Source organism: Rhea americana, unplaced genomic scaffold, assembly GCF_003343005.1.
Source record: "Rhea americana isolate MKP2758 unplaced genomic scaffold, rheAme1 scaffold_61, whole genome shotgun sequence".
In the NCBI taxonomy this organism is placed as follows: domain Eukaryota; kingdom Metazoa; phylum Chordata; class Aves; order Rheiformes; family Rheidae; genus Rhea; species Rhea americana.
Window position 1 is genome coordinate 3,776,446 of NW_028186768.1, and position 15,263 is coordinate 3,791,708.

At 51.1% G+C, this 15,263-nt stretch overlaps 1 protein-coding gene across 1 annotated transcript in view; it reads right to left on the bottom strand.

Moving 5' to 3' along the window:
- Positions 1–828: 828 nt before the first annotated feature.
- The window catches only part of ARRDC1 (arrestin domain containing 1), a 23,447-nt gene continuing 9,012 nt past the window's right edge, over positions 829–15,263 (bottom strand). Inside the window, exons 3-8 of the mRNA XM_085320073.1 lie at positions 9,867–9,917; positions 9,174–9,328; positions 8,524–8,706; positions 7,979–8,155; positions 7,269–7,680; positions 829–6,294 (exon numbers count right to left, since the gene is read on the bottom strand). Coding sequence (XP_085176199.1) covers positions 6,230–6,294; positions 7,269–7,680; positions 7,979–8,155; positions 8,524–8,706; positions 9,174–9,328; positions 9,867–9,917 — 1,043 coding nt within the window. The 3' untranslated portion in view covers positions 829–6,229. The remainder of the gene's footprint in view (positions 6,295–7,268; positions 7,681–7,978; positions 8,156–8,523; positions 8,707–9,173; positions 9,329–9,866; positions 9,918–15,263) is intronic.

Sequence of the window (15,263 nt, forward strand, 5' to 3'; positions counted from 1 at the left end):
CCTCCCTGCACAACCAGGCAGGGAAGAGGCTCCTGCAGGAAGGCAAGAAAATCCCCAGGCATGTGCAGAGCCCTCATAACCCATCTCTGCCTGCTGCAGCTACAATCCCACCTGGAGACTCACAGCTCCACCTGCTGCAAAAACAAGCTCAGCTACAAGTGCCAATTAACGGGATTGGAGCAAAGAAGATCTGTTTTGCAATAAACTCTCCATTTTTCATCAAGCAGCAGCTGTGAGCCCAAAGAAAAGCCACAGAGCCCAGGGACCTGGCAGAAAGGCTCACTCCTGACACGGTGCCAGACGGCTTTGCGGAAAGCAAAGCCCCAGCWTTTTCATGGCAACTCAAGCTCCTGCTCTCCTGAAGGATCCAGCAAGGCTCATATCGCCCTCTCCCGCACCAACTGGGGTGAGCAGTGACAAACCTCCACATCCTGGGATTCCTGCTACGCAGGAAGAGAAAAACCCAACCTTCCCCACAGTTTCCTCCAGCAGGGAGACCTCAGGCCAGGCAGGCACAGAGCCTTCTCTTTATCAAGGAGACCAAACTGCTCATCACAGAGGGAAAAAGGGAAAATTTAGACCAGCTGGTTGCTGTCGGTCTGTCCCAACTCTTCCCCCATTACGTTGGGAGAAGCAGAAGCTTTCCTTCAGCATTGGCTATAAACTGGACTTTGAGCTTCGSCTTTAGAAGCAGATACCTCCTCTGAAAGGCAGGAGCCACTTCTCATCCACTGTACAGGGCTTCCTGGCATTGCCATCAGTGTTTTACGTAGAACCAGCAGCTCTGCATTCATCACCCATTTACCTTGAGCAAAAGCACACGTGGTCTTACAAAAGGAGCTCTTTATTTACATTTGCAGGTCTTTACATTTGGTGGTTCAAAATTCAGGACAAAAAAACTCCCCAGAAGCTGTGGTAAACATGTAAAACTGTTAGTTTACATTTAAAACCATGTAATAAAATGTGCAGAAATATTAGGTCGTACAGAGCCATCAGAAATACTGTTGTATAAAACCCYGGAATCTGTAAAGAGAACCACAAGAGTAAAGAATCACAGCCATGAGTATTGGTGCAAGAAAGGGCACAGGTTTTGAGGGTTTTTCCCCCACCAGTCTTTCTTGGGGAGGATGAATAGGACAGATGTTCCTGTTGCAGAAGTTTGGAAATATTTAAAAATATAGAATAAAAGCCAATCAGACCTTAGACAACCTTTTATATTCTACTTTGTGCTGAGTCAATAGGAAAACTTCCTTCTGTGGTCATAGCGGAAAATACCTGCTTTTACAAAGCTACTGCAGGGTCAGTAGAAAGCTAAAAAGAACGCAAGGTCCACCAAAAAGAAGAGCTGGAGAAAAGGATGAGCAAAAGCCCTTCCCCCTGCTCTCCCTCCGCTTGAGCTCAGATTATCGGAGCATACCCTGTCGYCCTAATGGCTTCTGATGAAATCAAAACCTCAGCAGGGGAACTAGTTGTCCCAAGAGAGGCTGCAGCATGAATAGACAATGGGAAGAGCAGAGCAGCACCAAGATGCAGGGAGAAGTGAGCAAACAACTGGCTCGATCGGGGGGACGACAGCAGCTCGGGGGCCGAGAGGCCGCCTCGTCCCTCGCCTCCTGCCCTCTCCCCAGCTCGTGCACACGGCATAACAGCAGGTGTTTAGTGGAACACAAACAACATTGAAATATGGAGGCTGCACATGTGGCGAGCAGGACAAGAACAAAAACACAAAAGACAAAAAAGCAGCAGCAGATAAAAGGACAGAAGATATTTTTGGTATTTTCCATTGAACGCTGAGTTTGGAAACAATTATCTCACAAGCTTCACTCACACCCCACCACTTCCCCTCCCCATTTCAGACAAAACCCAAAAAACAATTGCTTAAAAATCTGAGCCAAGAATTTAAATGAATTTCTATGCACTAAAGTTTTCTACCCAGAGTTGGGTTCAGAGAACAGCCTTTCTTTCTCCTTATTACAGAGTTCTGAAAGAGGAGACAAGAACGACCAGGGGCCCAAAAGAGTTCCCATTAACTTAAAGAGGTTGAAATCAGAGAAACTGCAAAGAAGAGGGACAGCGCCAAGGCAGAGTGGAAGGGGCTGTCCACTCACCCTTTCCAGAAGGGAACATACTCAAATCCCAGGATTTCTTTTTCTTGCCCCATCACACTCACTCGAACTACTCATCTATTCAGTGGACCTCGCTACCATAGCATGCTGGAGTCACAGCTTTAAGAAAATTTAAGAAGAGGTGGGCTATCTAGATGAGTGTCTTTCATCCTGAAGTCTACAGGTCCTTCCTTATGAAACATAAGGAAGGCTCTTGCACCTCAGGCTTCAGTTCASTATTGCAACACTAAGAAACAGGCTCAGGAAGCAAGACCAGGACAGGACCATTGATAACCACAGCACTTTGCAAATAATTTTGTCATCTTGCATAGTAGCAAGATTGTAGAGACAGATTTAGACAGGATGATCCCTTACTGCATCCTGGCCACAGCCAACCAGCAGGACTCAGAAAGGCCTCGCCCCTGCAGGACCGCTGCATGCCCAGCCCTCGCATCTGGAAGAAGAACTAGGATTACTACTAGGTCTAGCTCCAACTAAGATCGCACCTAGATGCTGTGTCAGAGAGCCCTGCTGGCAGGTCACTCAATAGCAGACAGTAAGTTCTAGTTTTACCACTTCCTTCCAGGCAAAGAGACAAGGTGACTTGACTGGAGTAGCAAAGGGTGCTTGTGCTAAGCATGAGACATACCCCCACTTCCGCAGCAGAAGCGCCTGGACCCCTCCACTCCTTCCTGCTCCTTCCATAGCTGCTTGCGGAGAGGGACACTTGCGAGAAGCAGCATGCTCATTTGCTCCTTACTTTGCAGAGGGGAAACCACATAAAGCAAAAGGTGCCGACGTGCCAGTTTTCTAGCAAAAATAATTCGGATGAGTAAGCTTAGATGCACTGGAGCATTCCAGAACTGCAGGGCATGACACAAAGGGCTGTATAGGATATGCCAGCTCTCTCCTCTCTGGAGTCTCCAACATAGGTGTCTGTTCCCAGCTGCAAAGGTTAAACTAGGAGCACAAACACTGGCTGGGGAACTAGAAGGGCATCCCACTGCCTTGAGCCACAGTAGCAAAAAAGCGTTCAAGTTTTCCAGCCCAGAACCATGGGCGCGTGGGCTGAACACACAACAGGCAGCACAGCTTCTTGTGCTGCAGCATTGAAACTGGGAACCCACAGCCCCAGCACAGGCTGCCTCTCCCCAACCCTCAGCTGGGTCAGGAGGCTGTAGCCCAAACCCATCATACCCAGGACCTTTGAGAGCTCACAGAAACTYTTCCAGAGGTGTGAAAGGGATTTGGGTTCAGGCCTGAAAGGAAGAAATAGGTGCAGACAAAAATATGTCCTGAAAGGGGAAAGAAGCACAGGTAACACTGAATGAGAAAAAGGAGTCTGTCCTGTTGGTTTAATAGGACAGACCAGCACAACTACAGACTAACTGTAGAGAACAAGGAAGGGCACAGGACCTACAGGCTCAGCCAGGCAAAACAGGCTCAACTAACTAGCAGGAAGAGATGATCTTTAAGATGTATCTTTAAGAAGGAACAAGCATCTGCCTTTCACCTCCTGCATATCAATAATGTTTTTCATGGCAGACAAAAACCTCCAGGCAAGTAGGTCAGTCCTAAAYAAAGACTGGGAATAAAGCACTAGTCAAGCAGAGGGTGAAGAAGGACCCTTGTGTCTAAGACACAGATCAAGCCTCAGACTACTTGCAGTGACAGCCTCTATAACACACCCTTGCACACCTACACATGTCAGACATGGTATCAAAGTCTGTACACTTTGGGAGGAACCCTCATTCATTTTTAATAAGTCTCTTCCCAATGACTCTTTAGGAGCKTGGCTCCTAGAAGAGAGTAATGGGTTGGTGGGCACCAGTCTTTCAGCCAGATCTTGGCTATCCCATCTCCATCCTCCTGAAGGATGAATTTACCCTTCCCTTCGTCCCCACCAGACCACCTTTTCCTTGCYGGCTTGAATTAAGACTGCAGAGAGCACTAAGTAAGACACCATTTGGACAAGCTATGGCATCTCAGCACAGGGCCAAGGAAGCAGTCCAGCACATACTCTCTCCAGAGCTGAGCCCACATGGTGCCCAACTCTCTCCAGTCACCTGGAACTAAGGATGCAGCATTGCAGTCAGCCAGGCCACACAGTGCTTGTTTCACAGAGCTGTCTTGGCAGAAGTCACCATCTTTCCCATGGGGGCAAAAACCTTCCTTAATTTTTAAAGAAATCAGCAAGGTGCATTCCTGGATTTGGCATGAACAGGCACATGGGTAAGTATCAGAAAGGGATGAAAGAGCACAACATTTCTCTTAGAATAATTTATTAAATACAGCATTAAAATTTGTATTTATGATTTCAATCATTAAAAACAAAACTTCATCTCATATATATATATATTAATGGACAATGACAATCATTCTATCAACATTGGTGCATGTTGTGCTAGCACTGCTTGGAACGGCACCTCCTTTACACTATCCTTAAAGCAGTCAACACTTTAAAAAAAGAAAGCATTTGCAAAGAAAGAGTGCAAAGCAGGGCTGTCACCAGTTGCCTGCCAGGGGTGTGCAGAGGCAGGCTAAAACAAGGAGGCAGAGGCTGTAGCGCTCATAACAGGTTTGCTAGCTATTGCCTGCCCAGCATGAAGCAGTGTGGAGACCAATTCTCAGAGGTGCCGAAGCTCTACAGTCCACAATTTCAGCCTTGGCTGAGTGCCTATAGCTTTAAATATCTGATTTGTGATTTCTTCACATTGGGCAGTCAATACTAAAAAGCTAAACARCACAAGAAAAAGCATAAAAGAAAAATGTTCTTTTAAATACACCAGCTTCTTCCCCTGACCTGCCAGTTCCAGCAGAGATTGCAAACGAGGCATAGCAGAATGTTCTCCCTCTCACTCATTTTCACATCCTGCTGTGGCTCAAGCAGCAGCTCAGGARACAAGCAGTAAACCAGTACCAGCTCGCAGAGAGAACAGTCCCCAGGCCAAGTGCCCTCGGCACTTGCTTAGCACTGTGGACTGCTCCTGCAGGAGACGCCAGGCTGAGCCTTGAACGAGGGTCACCTCAGAGGAAAGGGCTTCCATGGACAGGGTCCTTGGGCAGACTCAGAGGTAGCATCAGATCGACTTTTGTAGCTTGATTGTCACATAATTCTGGCCTGCCTAAGGCAGCGGCAGCTGGGAGGGAGAGGGCACCCCACAGGTGTGGGAGATGGGACATTGGGGATTTGGTCCCCCCACCCCAGCAAAATGAGTAGCGCTGTTTATCCTGTGTGCTGCAGGTCTAGCAGCAAGCAAGGATGGAGACCAGCAGGCCACAGCCTCCTGCAGAGCTTCTGGGAAGTTAGTCTTGCCAAAGAAAGCCAGAAGCAGCCTGATGGATACCCATGCTAACGACAGGGCGCTTTCCTTCCACAGCACATCAGGGCCTCTTGGGTTGCTAGGAAGTACCCCAGTGATCTCCCTGCCACCAGAGCCTGTTCTCCACTCACAGCACACGGGCAGCAGTCCAGCCCGCTGCTAGAGGACCAAAGGCTGCCAGTCACTCACCCCACAATACAGATACACCAACAAGGGCTTGTGCTTTTGGCTTCTCAGAAGTCCCTCACCTTCCAAACCTGCTTACTCCAAGAAACCTCCTGTTTCAGCTACCCTTAAGACCTATAAGGACAAGGGGAGGAGGCTGTCAAAAACGTTTCTGGAGAGTACGTGGCCCACAAAAGAGAAGGAAAAGTCCACACAGCCCAGCCTTTGCCTACAGTGCAGACATGCCAAGTCAGGAGCATTTCAAATAAGGCATCGCAGGTGCTTTGATAGTAAAGCAGTTAGTATTGACTACAGTACTTTAAACACAGGCTGCTGCATAGGGCATCCCAGGGGCAAAATCAGTCCTGCAGCACTCTGTGCAGCAGTAGGAGGTGGCTCTGCTTCCCAGACCTCTCCTACAAACACCCAAGGCTGCTCTGGCTGCCTGTTTTGTTTTGTTTTTTTCTCCTCTTCCAAGAAAGAGGCTTAAAAAGCCCAAGTTGGGATGCACCATTTACCCTGCCAAGCAGCCGCAGAGATAAAAAGACGCCTTGTGCTGTACCAGACTTCGCAGTCGGCCGGTGACCCGTGGTGCCTTGGGGTGGGCAGCACCAACGGGACTCAAAGCAGGGGAGGCTAATTGCCATTGCTGATGCTGGAGTTGGCACTGCTGCAGCTCTGTTCATAGGATGGAGGTGCCTCTGCAGGGAAAATAAAGAATAACAGAGGTTATAGCGGGTGTTTGCAAGGTTCCCTTCACCCTAGACTACCTAACTCAGTACGGAGTGAAGCAAGCTGCTAACGCATGCACGTGCGCACAGTGCAGGCATGTCCTCCTCCCTTTCCGCTCCTGCTAAAGGCCCTCAGGACCCAGCCTACCCTGYTGAAGTAAATGAGTTCATGCTCACATGCACAGGATTTGAGCCAGCCAGTCCCATCCCTGTCCTCATCTTTACAGTGGTTATACTCAGCACCTCAAAGACCTGTTCTGTTTGTCTCCTCCTTCCATGAGCATCATCATGCGCACTAACATCTCCAGATCACAGAGGACCTGTGCTTGGTGTGCCACAAGCCAGGGGTGAAGTTACACATTTGAGTTAACGTAGCATGACCCTGTGGCAACAGATTGGTTTATTCGGGTAGGACTGAGCCATACCACTGGTTCGCCCCCACCCCCACAGCCACCTGCGACAACCTCTGCTCCAGGAATCCAGTAGGCTGGAATTTCCTCAAGCTTTTCTGGCCTGGACAGTCTCTTAGCTTGCACCCACGCAACTTGTGTCTCCAGACCAAATCCAGGCCTGCTCCAAGTCAGACATAAGATTTCAGTTACATCATTCTCCTGGCTCTGCTCCCGCCAGCCTCACCACAAGCCAAGAAGTTCTTCTATCAGTGGGAGGCTGAGAGCTCATTTCACAACAGGGAGATCCTCTCAGGACAAGCCCGAGGCAGCGTGGGTTTAAAGGCGGGAACGGACAGCCAGCATTTACAGCTGTAAGAGGGGAACTCCTCCCGAAGCTAAGGCAGACAGAGCGATCTCATGTTCCTCTGACTTCAGTCCCCTGGAAAGCTAACATCCCTGTATTCCAACTCAGTTTGCAGCTCGACTCTTCTCATAGGAGACATTTACTATCACACCACCAGACCATTTTAACCTCAGGAGAGGACTGCTCACCATATGGGTAGCCCCACGTGGTATACTCTGGAGGCAAAATGAGAGAGCTGGCTGTGGGAACAGGCACCACGTTCCCCTCAGCATAATAAGGGACAGTGGCTCCTGTTGACAGGCAGAGCGTGGGATGGTTTGGGGAGCCCGTCTGCTCCGAGTCCAGCCTTATTTCCTGGAAGGTCAGTCCTGGAGCATAGCTGAACGGCTGCTGCTGGGAATGGCTTTTGGTGGGGATCGAAACATTGTCCATCGGGTGATAACCACYGGCAGCCTCCTCCTCCTCCGGGGGGGCACTGGGTACCACAGCAGACGGTATGTGCGGCACTGACCGGGAGGGGCTGAGAGGGACCCTGTTCACAGCAATGTTACCAATATATATGGGGAGAGTAACTGAAACCTCTGGCGACTTCAGAGAAACCTGGAAGAGAAAGAGAAATAATGGTGTCCTCCTCATTATACATTGCAGTGGACACAGCCAGGTTCACCTGATACAAGGGCTACCATGCCACAGAGCGGCCGAGCTCAGTGAGAGCTCAACAGAGAAACCCAAGAACAGCCTCAGCCATCAGCACCAACACGTGGAAACTGGTCCCACTGAGTTCCTCATCAAAGCGTCTCCCCCATATGCCGCATGACACAGTCTCCTCAAGCAGACCCCGCTGCTGCAGCGCAGCCCACTGGAGCGCCAGTTCCCCCAGGTGCATTAAGATACTCACCTGGATGTAGTAATCAATATGTATGAGACTACAGCCCTGCAGAATGGACTGGGGCAATGCTGGAACAAGAATCTGCTCCCTCCATTCTGCGTGTTTCCAGGCTTTCACTCCTGAGCCTTCCACCTCTGCAATGGTCCTCAAGTCATAAATCCAGCGCTTGGATTTATAAGCCACTTTCTGTGCAGACAAGAGAGAGAACAGCTAGCAGAAGGTTTGCAGGCATCTAGCATCTCCCACAAATGCAAGACAGGGCATAAAAGCACCAGACAGCTTGTCAAATAAGCACAAGTACAAATCTAATGTRCATATTACAGGGCAGGGTAACCTACAGTTATAGGATACACTGAGATGGTGTACGCAAGATGCATCCTATTGCCTGTTTTCCAGAAAGGTAGAGGAAATAKAGTCAGACAGAGGTCTGGACTCCTTGCTACTACCTTCCAGATGCACACTGCAGATATGCACTGTGGTTAGCACTGCACCAGCTTTGTATCAGCTTGAGAGGAGTACCAGCAGAGCAACAAATTGCCCTTTGGGATGCTTACCTGGAGCAGACTGGCCACCACAGCTCCRGTGTCGCGGCCTGATTTGTTCTCTATATCCATGCGAAGCTGAATTGCTTGCCCCACGATGTACCCTTTGAGATCTGAGGTGGCAGTCAAGATAATGTTGCCACTTTTCACAAGCTTGTAGTTGAACTTTTTTGTGATTGACATAGTGTTGGGCTGCTGYGGGACAACAGAAATACAAAGATGTTGGCTTAAGGGAGCCAAAGAGCCTCCCAGAAAACAGAGATTCAAAATGAGCAAGCAGGAATATCTGATTCTTAGAACCAATAACAGCATTACCACAGGTGACAGGCCTCACTACTCCAGAGCCCCAGTTTTGCTACCCTATTAGCCTCTCTTCCCTTCAGAGCATGTTCCCCAAATCCAGGTCTCCACAAGCACCTGGTGCTGCTGGCAGATGCCTCTCTTTACTGTATACCATTTTGAAAGAYTTATGTGAGTTTCCAGCATGCAGAGTTAAGATGGCATGGCAGGACATATGAGGAGCAGGAGTCCTCGTCCTGCCCTTGCTCAGTCAGGGTATGGAGCCTGGAAGTTGTTTGACTGCACAATTATCCCACAAACAGCACATGTGACAAGGACAAGTGCCTCAAGCCCAAGCCCAAACCACTCATCCTTTCTTTTACCTCAATATCAGGGATGTCATTCAAGTTAAGTGGGCAGAGAATGTARAAGATCTTGCTGCACTTGTAGTCCTTGGAGAAGCGAGGTGTGTCTATCACAGCTTTCACCTGATGGAGGACCTTGCCAAAAGGGCCTTCAAACGATGTAGGAGCAGAGGCTGGAGTTTAGAGAGAGAAGGAAAAGGCATCATAAGATTGAGTCATGCCAAACACCTCTGAACTGGAAATAGATAGTCCCCTGAATCATTTTTCCTCTTCAGCTGAAGAGTTCTGCAAGTACGTTAGAGACAAAGCACACTGCAATTCCCCAGAAGAGAGATGGAGCTGAACACAGCTTGCCTGGAGATCTCACTGCAAGCCTCCTTACACACCATAGGTGTGAGAGCAGAGACCCTCTCTCTGACTATAGCGTGGTTCAGAAGGGCTGGCTAGGCTGGGATCTGCTCACACACACGAACGGTGCTCCCAGGGTCAAGCTCAGAGTAGTGTTAGCAACACGGCTTTGCACCACACAGAAGGTCTCCYGCTTGCCTGAGCTCTGCAGTCAGTGGCTGACCTTACGCTCCCTCTAGCGTCCCCAAGCAGAGCTGCCAACCTGCCTTTGCAGTAAAGCCCAAGTCCCTGCCCAGCTCCAGAGGCTGGGAAARCCAAGGCTTGCATGAAAGAGCCTTGAGATGTTTGCTATCTGTGTCCTACCTGGCAGCAGGAACTGGAAGGGAAAGGAGTGCTCTCCAGCTGTCAGGACCCCTGCAGGAAACAAGAGCAACAAGTGAGTGGGATTGCCAGTCAGCTCAGAACTGGCACATGCGGAGCACGACCTTCTGGAGAGACAGGCAACTGCTTGGAGAACAGCTCACTCGTTCAGCTGCCTTCACCCGATGGACAACAYGATACTTATCCTCTAGATCCAACAAGCAGCGCTTGAGTCAAAGCAATATCTGCCAGCACCCACCTTTCCTTGGGGTAACAGACATCTCCACTCCCAATCAGTGGTTCCATGTTAGGATACTCTTGAAATAAGGTGGATTTTAACAGACTTAAAGGGATTCCAGTGCCAATAGTATGCTTTAGAGCAAGCAGCTGGCCCCAGATTACTGATGTACAGCCTGGAGAAGGGATGCTGTGCATTTATTTTTCCTCAAGCGGGCTGCAGCCGGTGAGGGGCAAGATGAAAAAGTACAGCACTGTCTAAGGGTGGTAAGAAGGTCTGGTGGACATCAGACAGCTATAGTCTTAACCTTTGCTGCACACCAAGCTTCATTTGCCCCACACAGACTGCCCAGTGTTCAGAAGCTGGAACCAGGGAGCCCCTTTGTGACCAGGGGCAAACTCCCAGGCTTAAATCCACCCTTCAAACTGTGGTCCTGAGAAGTGACCTGCAATACCTCAGCCCAGCTGTCTAGACAACAGGAGCTGATGAGATTTCCTGAATTCTGCCCCTGGACAGAATTGTACTACCATAGCAGTGAGCGTGCAAACATTTACGCTGAYGACGCGCTCTTTGCCTCGGCTGTGACGCTGGCAGCTCCCAGGCACTGCTCCCCATTCCAGCTCCAGCCGCATTGATGCTCGAGGCCTAGGTGGATCTGAGAACTCACTCCCAGTCCCACCTTCCAAAGTCCCTTTTCAACAGGAGACACCTACTCTCTCGCAGAACAGCGGAGTCAAGAATGAGCATTAAGAAGTTGGATTTGATCAGCTAGGAGAGGGGTCTGTGCTAGCAGCCCAAGGGAGTGGATTCACGCATACAAAGCGGAGCACTTCAGGGAAGGCTGCAGGCTCCCCACCCACTGCTGCATCCCAGCTTTCTCGTAGTGGTGGTAGGTAAAGCCTCAACACTTGTTTTGTTCTGCTCTAYCTCACTCTACAACAGCAGCCTTCAGGAAGCAGACCAGAGCCAAGACTCAGTGCACAGCTAAAGCAACAGCTACAAGGTCAGGCTGCTGGACCCCATCTGTTCTCCAGTTTTCCCACCCAAATTTCCTCCCAGTGCAGCAGCGATTGCTGAACTGGGCCCCTAGTGTGACTCAGTAACATCAGTCAGCTGCTGAAGTTGTCTTCAATAAAAAGCATTAAGATTTTCAGTGCTATACATATTTGTTAAATACGTGTAAACATGAGAGGTTTTGTTTTTAAACTGGCAGGGTTGAGAGGAGACCTGAATACCTATGAAATAAAGCTGTATTTGTTCTGCTTTGTAGGATCTGCCTTACTGCTGGAGGTACCCAGACTCTAAGTTTGGCTTGCTATTTTGTTGATGCAAGGCGGAGGAGACAGCTTGCCTGTTAGCAATATTGGCACTGCAGAGCTGACAGTAATAGAGCCCATTTGTCAGGGGATTAAGCAGATTGCATGACAGAGGGAGGTGGGGAAGACAGGAGGGTAAATCCCCCCCACACACACCGTTTACAACGCAATTCCAGGTAGGAGCCGGACTAAGGTGGTGCTTGATTCCRTCCATCCCTCGCTCTGGGAAATGCTGCCTGCCTGCCCTGTCTGCTCACTCAGGCATGCTGCAGGGCTCTGCAGACACCCCTGCAAGCRCACATCCAACCTTCAGCACAAAGGCAGGCAGAATAAATAATGTGACAAGCGTCTGATCGTGTATCCCTACACAAGCAAGTCGGGAGAAAAATGAGAGATGTCTATTTATGTCTATAGATATTGTCCTTAAAGAGAGGAGAGTTTGCTTGTTCCCGTCACCCCATCTAAAGCACGCCCCCAGTGATTTCCCTCCCCGTCCCCCAAAACATACCAAACTATGTAGGCTAAAATGCAACACCCAGTCTTGTCACAAGGTGGTGGCATAAAGCAATTCAATACCAATGCAAAGCCTTTGCTGCCAGCCTTAAGCCTGCCAGGCAGGAGCAGCCTTGAGGAGCTAGGACAGGCACAGGGGTTGGGGCAGCTTCTCCCATTCCCTTGTTGGACAGTCTCACTCCAGAGAATCATGGCGTAGTTTGAGATGTAGCCAGTGCCTTCACTTGCCGGCTACAGCGTAGAGTCTTGCTAATCTGAATGACTCAAATGATTCAACTAACCAAACGCTTGTTTGCTGCTCCAGGGATTTGTGCTTTTTCTTTTTTTTTTTTTTCTTTTTTTTTTTAAGGTGCTATTCAAAACTTTGATCTTACATCAGAATCTTCATTTTCGGGAAGCAAATCAATAAGCTGAAATACATTAACTTTCCTTCGCAGCCTCTGTGTTGYACTAATAGGACTTGTTCTACCTTCCTGGATGGCAGATGCTAGCCACATCCTTTTGGGCCAACAAGTTCCCACCAGCACCTGGTGTCTTTCCAGATGCACTGCCTGTGGAGCCCATGGAGCCAAACACCCAGCGGCGAACCTCAGTCTCCTGCTAAGAGTGCTTAGCAGCATTTCCAGGCTCCTTAGAAATAATCCACAGATCCATGGGGTTAAAGTCCCCCTTCTACAGCACAGGCAACAAGATCTAACAAATCACTTCAGTCAAACAAAGACCAATTAAACCTTGGCTTTACATGCGGCCTGTCACCTACTGAGCAGATTAAACACCTACAGCTGTTTAATCTGCTCCCAGTAGGGAAGAGCCAACTGTGGAAGTTAATGCAAGAATTCCACATGCTCGATCCACAACCAAGTTTGCCATTACAAGCCCTAGCTCTGTAGGCCAAAGACTGGGCAGGACACCGTGCCTGAAGGTGAAGAGGAGCCTGCTACCTCCAGCCCAGCTCATGTGCACCATCAGAAAGCCAGGCTGGAAGTGAGCCTGCAAGTACTTTATGCTCACAGTTACTAACACTCTTCCTCACAGTGAGGAAGTACGTTTTTTGGGCCACGTGCTGAGCCAGTGCCACTCGCATAGGATGCAGGTCAGCTGTCTGAGCCACCAAGAGACTTTGTGGCACTGATGCAGTTTCCACGCTAGTAGCCCAGCATGCAAATCAGTCACAAGATCAGACCTACCTGTACGTCAGCATATACCACCGCCAATAGCTCAGACCAAGCCTGAACACCAGCATTAACAGATAACAGATGGCTCCTAGACTGCAACCTCTTACAGCTTACCCAGCTTCTCCCCGCAATGAGCTGCCACAACGGCTGAAAAAGGCCATTCCTGCTCTTCACTGACTGGTATGAGTTCCAAGGCTGGAGAAGTCATGTCCCCTGTTGCAAGGCTGCAGCTTGCACAAGCTTTGCGCAACACAGTAGGGCTTGGCTTATGGCCACAAGAGCCCAGACCTCAGCCCTGCATCGAGCACTGAGCAGGGAGGGAGCCAGGAAATCACAGTCAGCTCTGTTCTCCACTCCATTAAGCACAGAAACGCAGCAGGCAATTAGCAGTGGTTCCTGTTTTCAGACCTGTTCCCTCCTGCCCACAGTCTCCTTCCCCCTTCTTCCAAAGAGGGAGGAGCAGCCTTATGCTGGCTCAAAGATCCTCTGGTACCAGGAATTTTCCAGCAGCCATAGCAGGCTGGAGAAATTGGCCCACRTGCCACAAGCAGGCTGCTGAGAGGGGACTGGAAAAGCCAAGCCCCCAGGTCCCATTCACGCACGCACACACACTCACGGTACCAGTGTCGGCACGGCTAACCAACAGCGGAGTGCTCACGGAGACCAGTCTTCCAGCTGAACGCCTGCATCTCTTGCCATTACTGCAAGCGCAGAAGCTGTTTGAGCTGGTGAGGTCTCTGCTGGGGGAGTCATGCCCAGCACGGTCTGGGGGAAAGACAGACAGCAGCACAACACGGGGAACCTGGGACCTYAGGCCCAGGTCCGGTTGGGGTGCACCAAGCCAAGCTGGAGGAGTCCGTAGCAGTCAGAAGCAGACATTAAGAAGAGCCTGCTCGCAAGGAAAGCAGAATGGGCGTGGGAGTTCAGTGCCAGGGCTATTTCTGAGACAAGGGTTAATAAAAATAGATGAGCAAAAACAGAAGATCCTGACCAAGATGGAAAGCTTCTGTGAAAGCATGGGGATGGGCCAGAGCACTTGGCAGAGCGACAAGCCAGCAGATTCTGTAGGAAAACCCAGGTCCTGCCTGCGTCCTCTACCAGGGAGGGAGAGACACGGCTATTCCGCAGTAACCCCAGGCTAAGCTGTTTTCCTCAGCTCCTGGCAGGAATTCCTCCGGCCCCCGCCTCCACAGGGCGGACGCAGTAGAGGCTCCGTATTCGACTTGCTGGGGAACACGGAGCCTTTTGGGCTTTTCCCACGTGTCCRATGCCCTTGGCAGGTGCAAGGCCGGAGAGCCCAGAGCAGAGTCCCCCCTTCTACGGGGAAGGGAACAGACAGGGGCTCAACTAAGGGGCAGCAGCTACTTCTAAAACGCTCCTGCCGGCTCCGCTCCTGAGGCTGCACGTCCATGTCTAAGCACTGACTGGTTATCCAACGATGGGGAAAACCTGCAGGTTCCCTGCCCCAGCCGCCCTGCGAGCACGGGCCGAGCCAGGCGACGGGCTGGGCATGCCCCKACACCCCGGCACCTCTCACGTGGGCTGCAGCAGCAGAAAGCACCCCGCCACGGCGCGAGGGGAGGCGCGGCGCCCGCTCCTGGGCCCGGGGAGGAGGCAGCTCGGCCCTCGCAAGCTTGGGCTCGCGTTGCAACTTGTGCGACCTGTCCCCCGTAGCCACCCTGACGGCACCCTGCCCCGTGCTGTCTGCGGCGTCCCACCACGCGGTCCCGCACCGGACGGACCCCTCCGTGCGCAGAGCGAGCAGAGGACCGACCAGGCCAGCGGCAGAACGGGGCAACATGCGTCCAGCGAGGCACCCGCGCCTCGGAGAGCTCCCGCGAGCCGGGGCTCCTGCGAGCTCCTGCAGCCCCCGGGAAACCGCTCGCTGCTCCTGTTGCCCAGCCTCGAGGGCTTCGAGTAAAGATGCAGGATTTTTAACGTGCTCCTTCCCCACCCAAGCTGACTTTGTAACAGGAACTTCGCTGTTGGCAGCGGATCGAGGCGGGAAGGTGTCCCGAGACGGCCGCTCCGACGCGCACGCCTCGCTGCCTCCCGCGCACAGCCCTTTCCCTGCGCTCCCGCACCAGGAGCTCATCTGGAGGCCGCTGCTCCGAGAGGCCGCGGCACGGGCCAGCCCCAGCTCAGCGCCGCGCCGGCG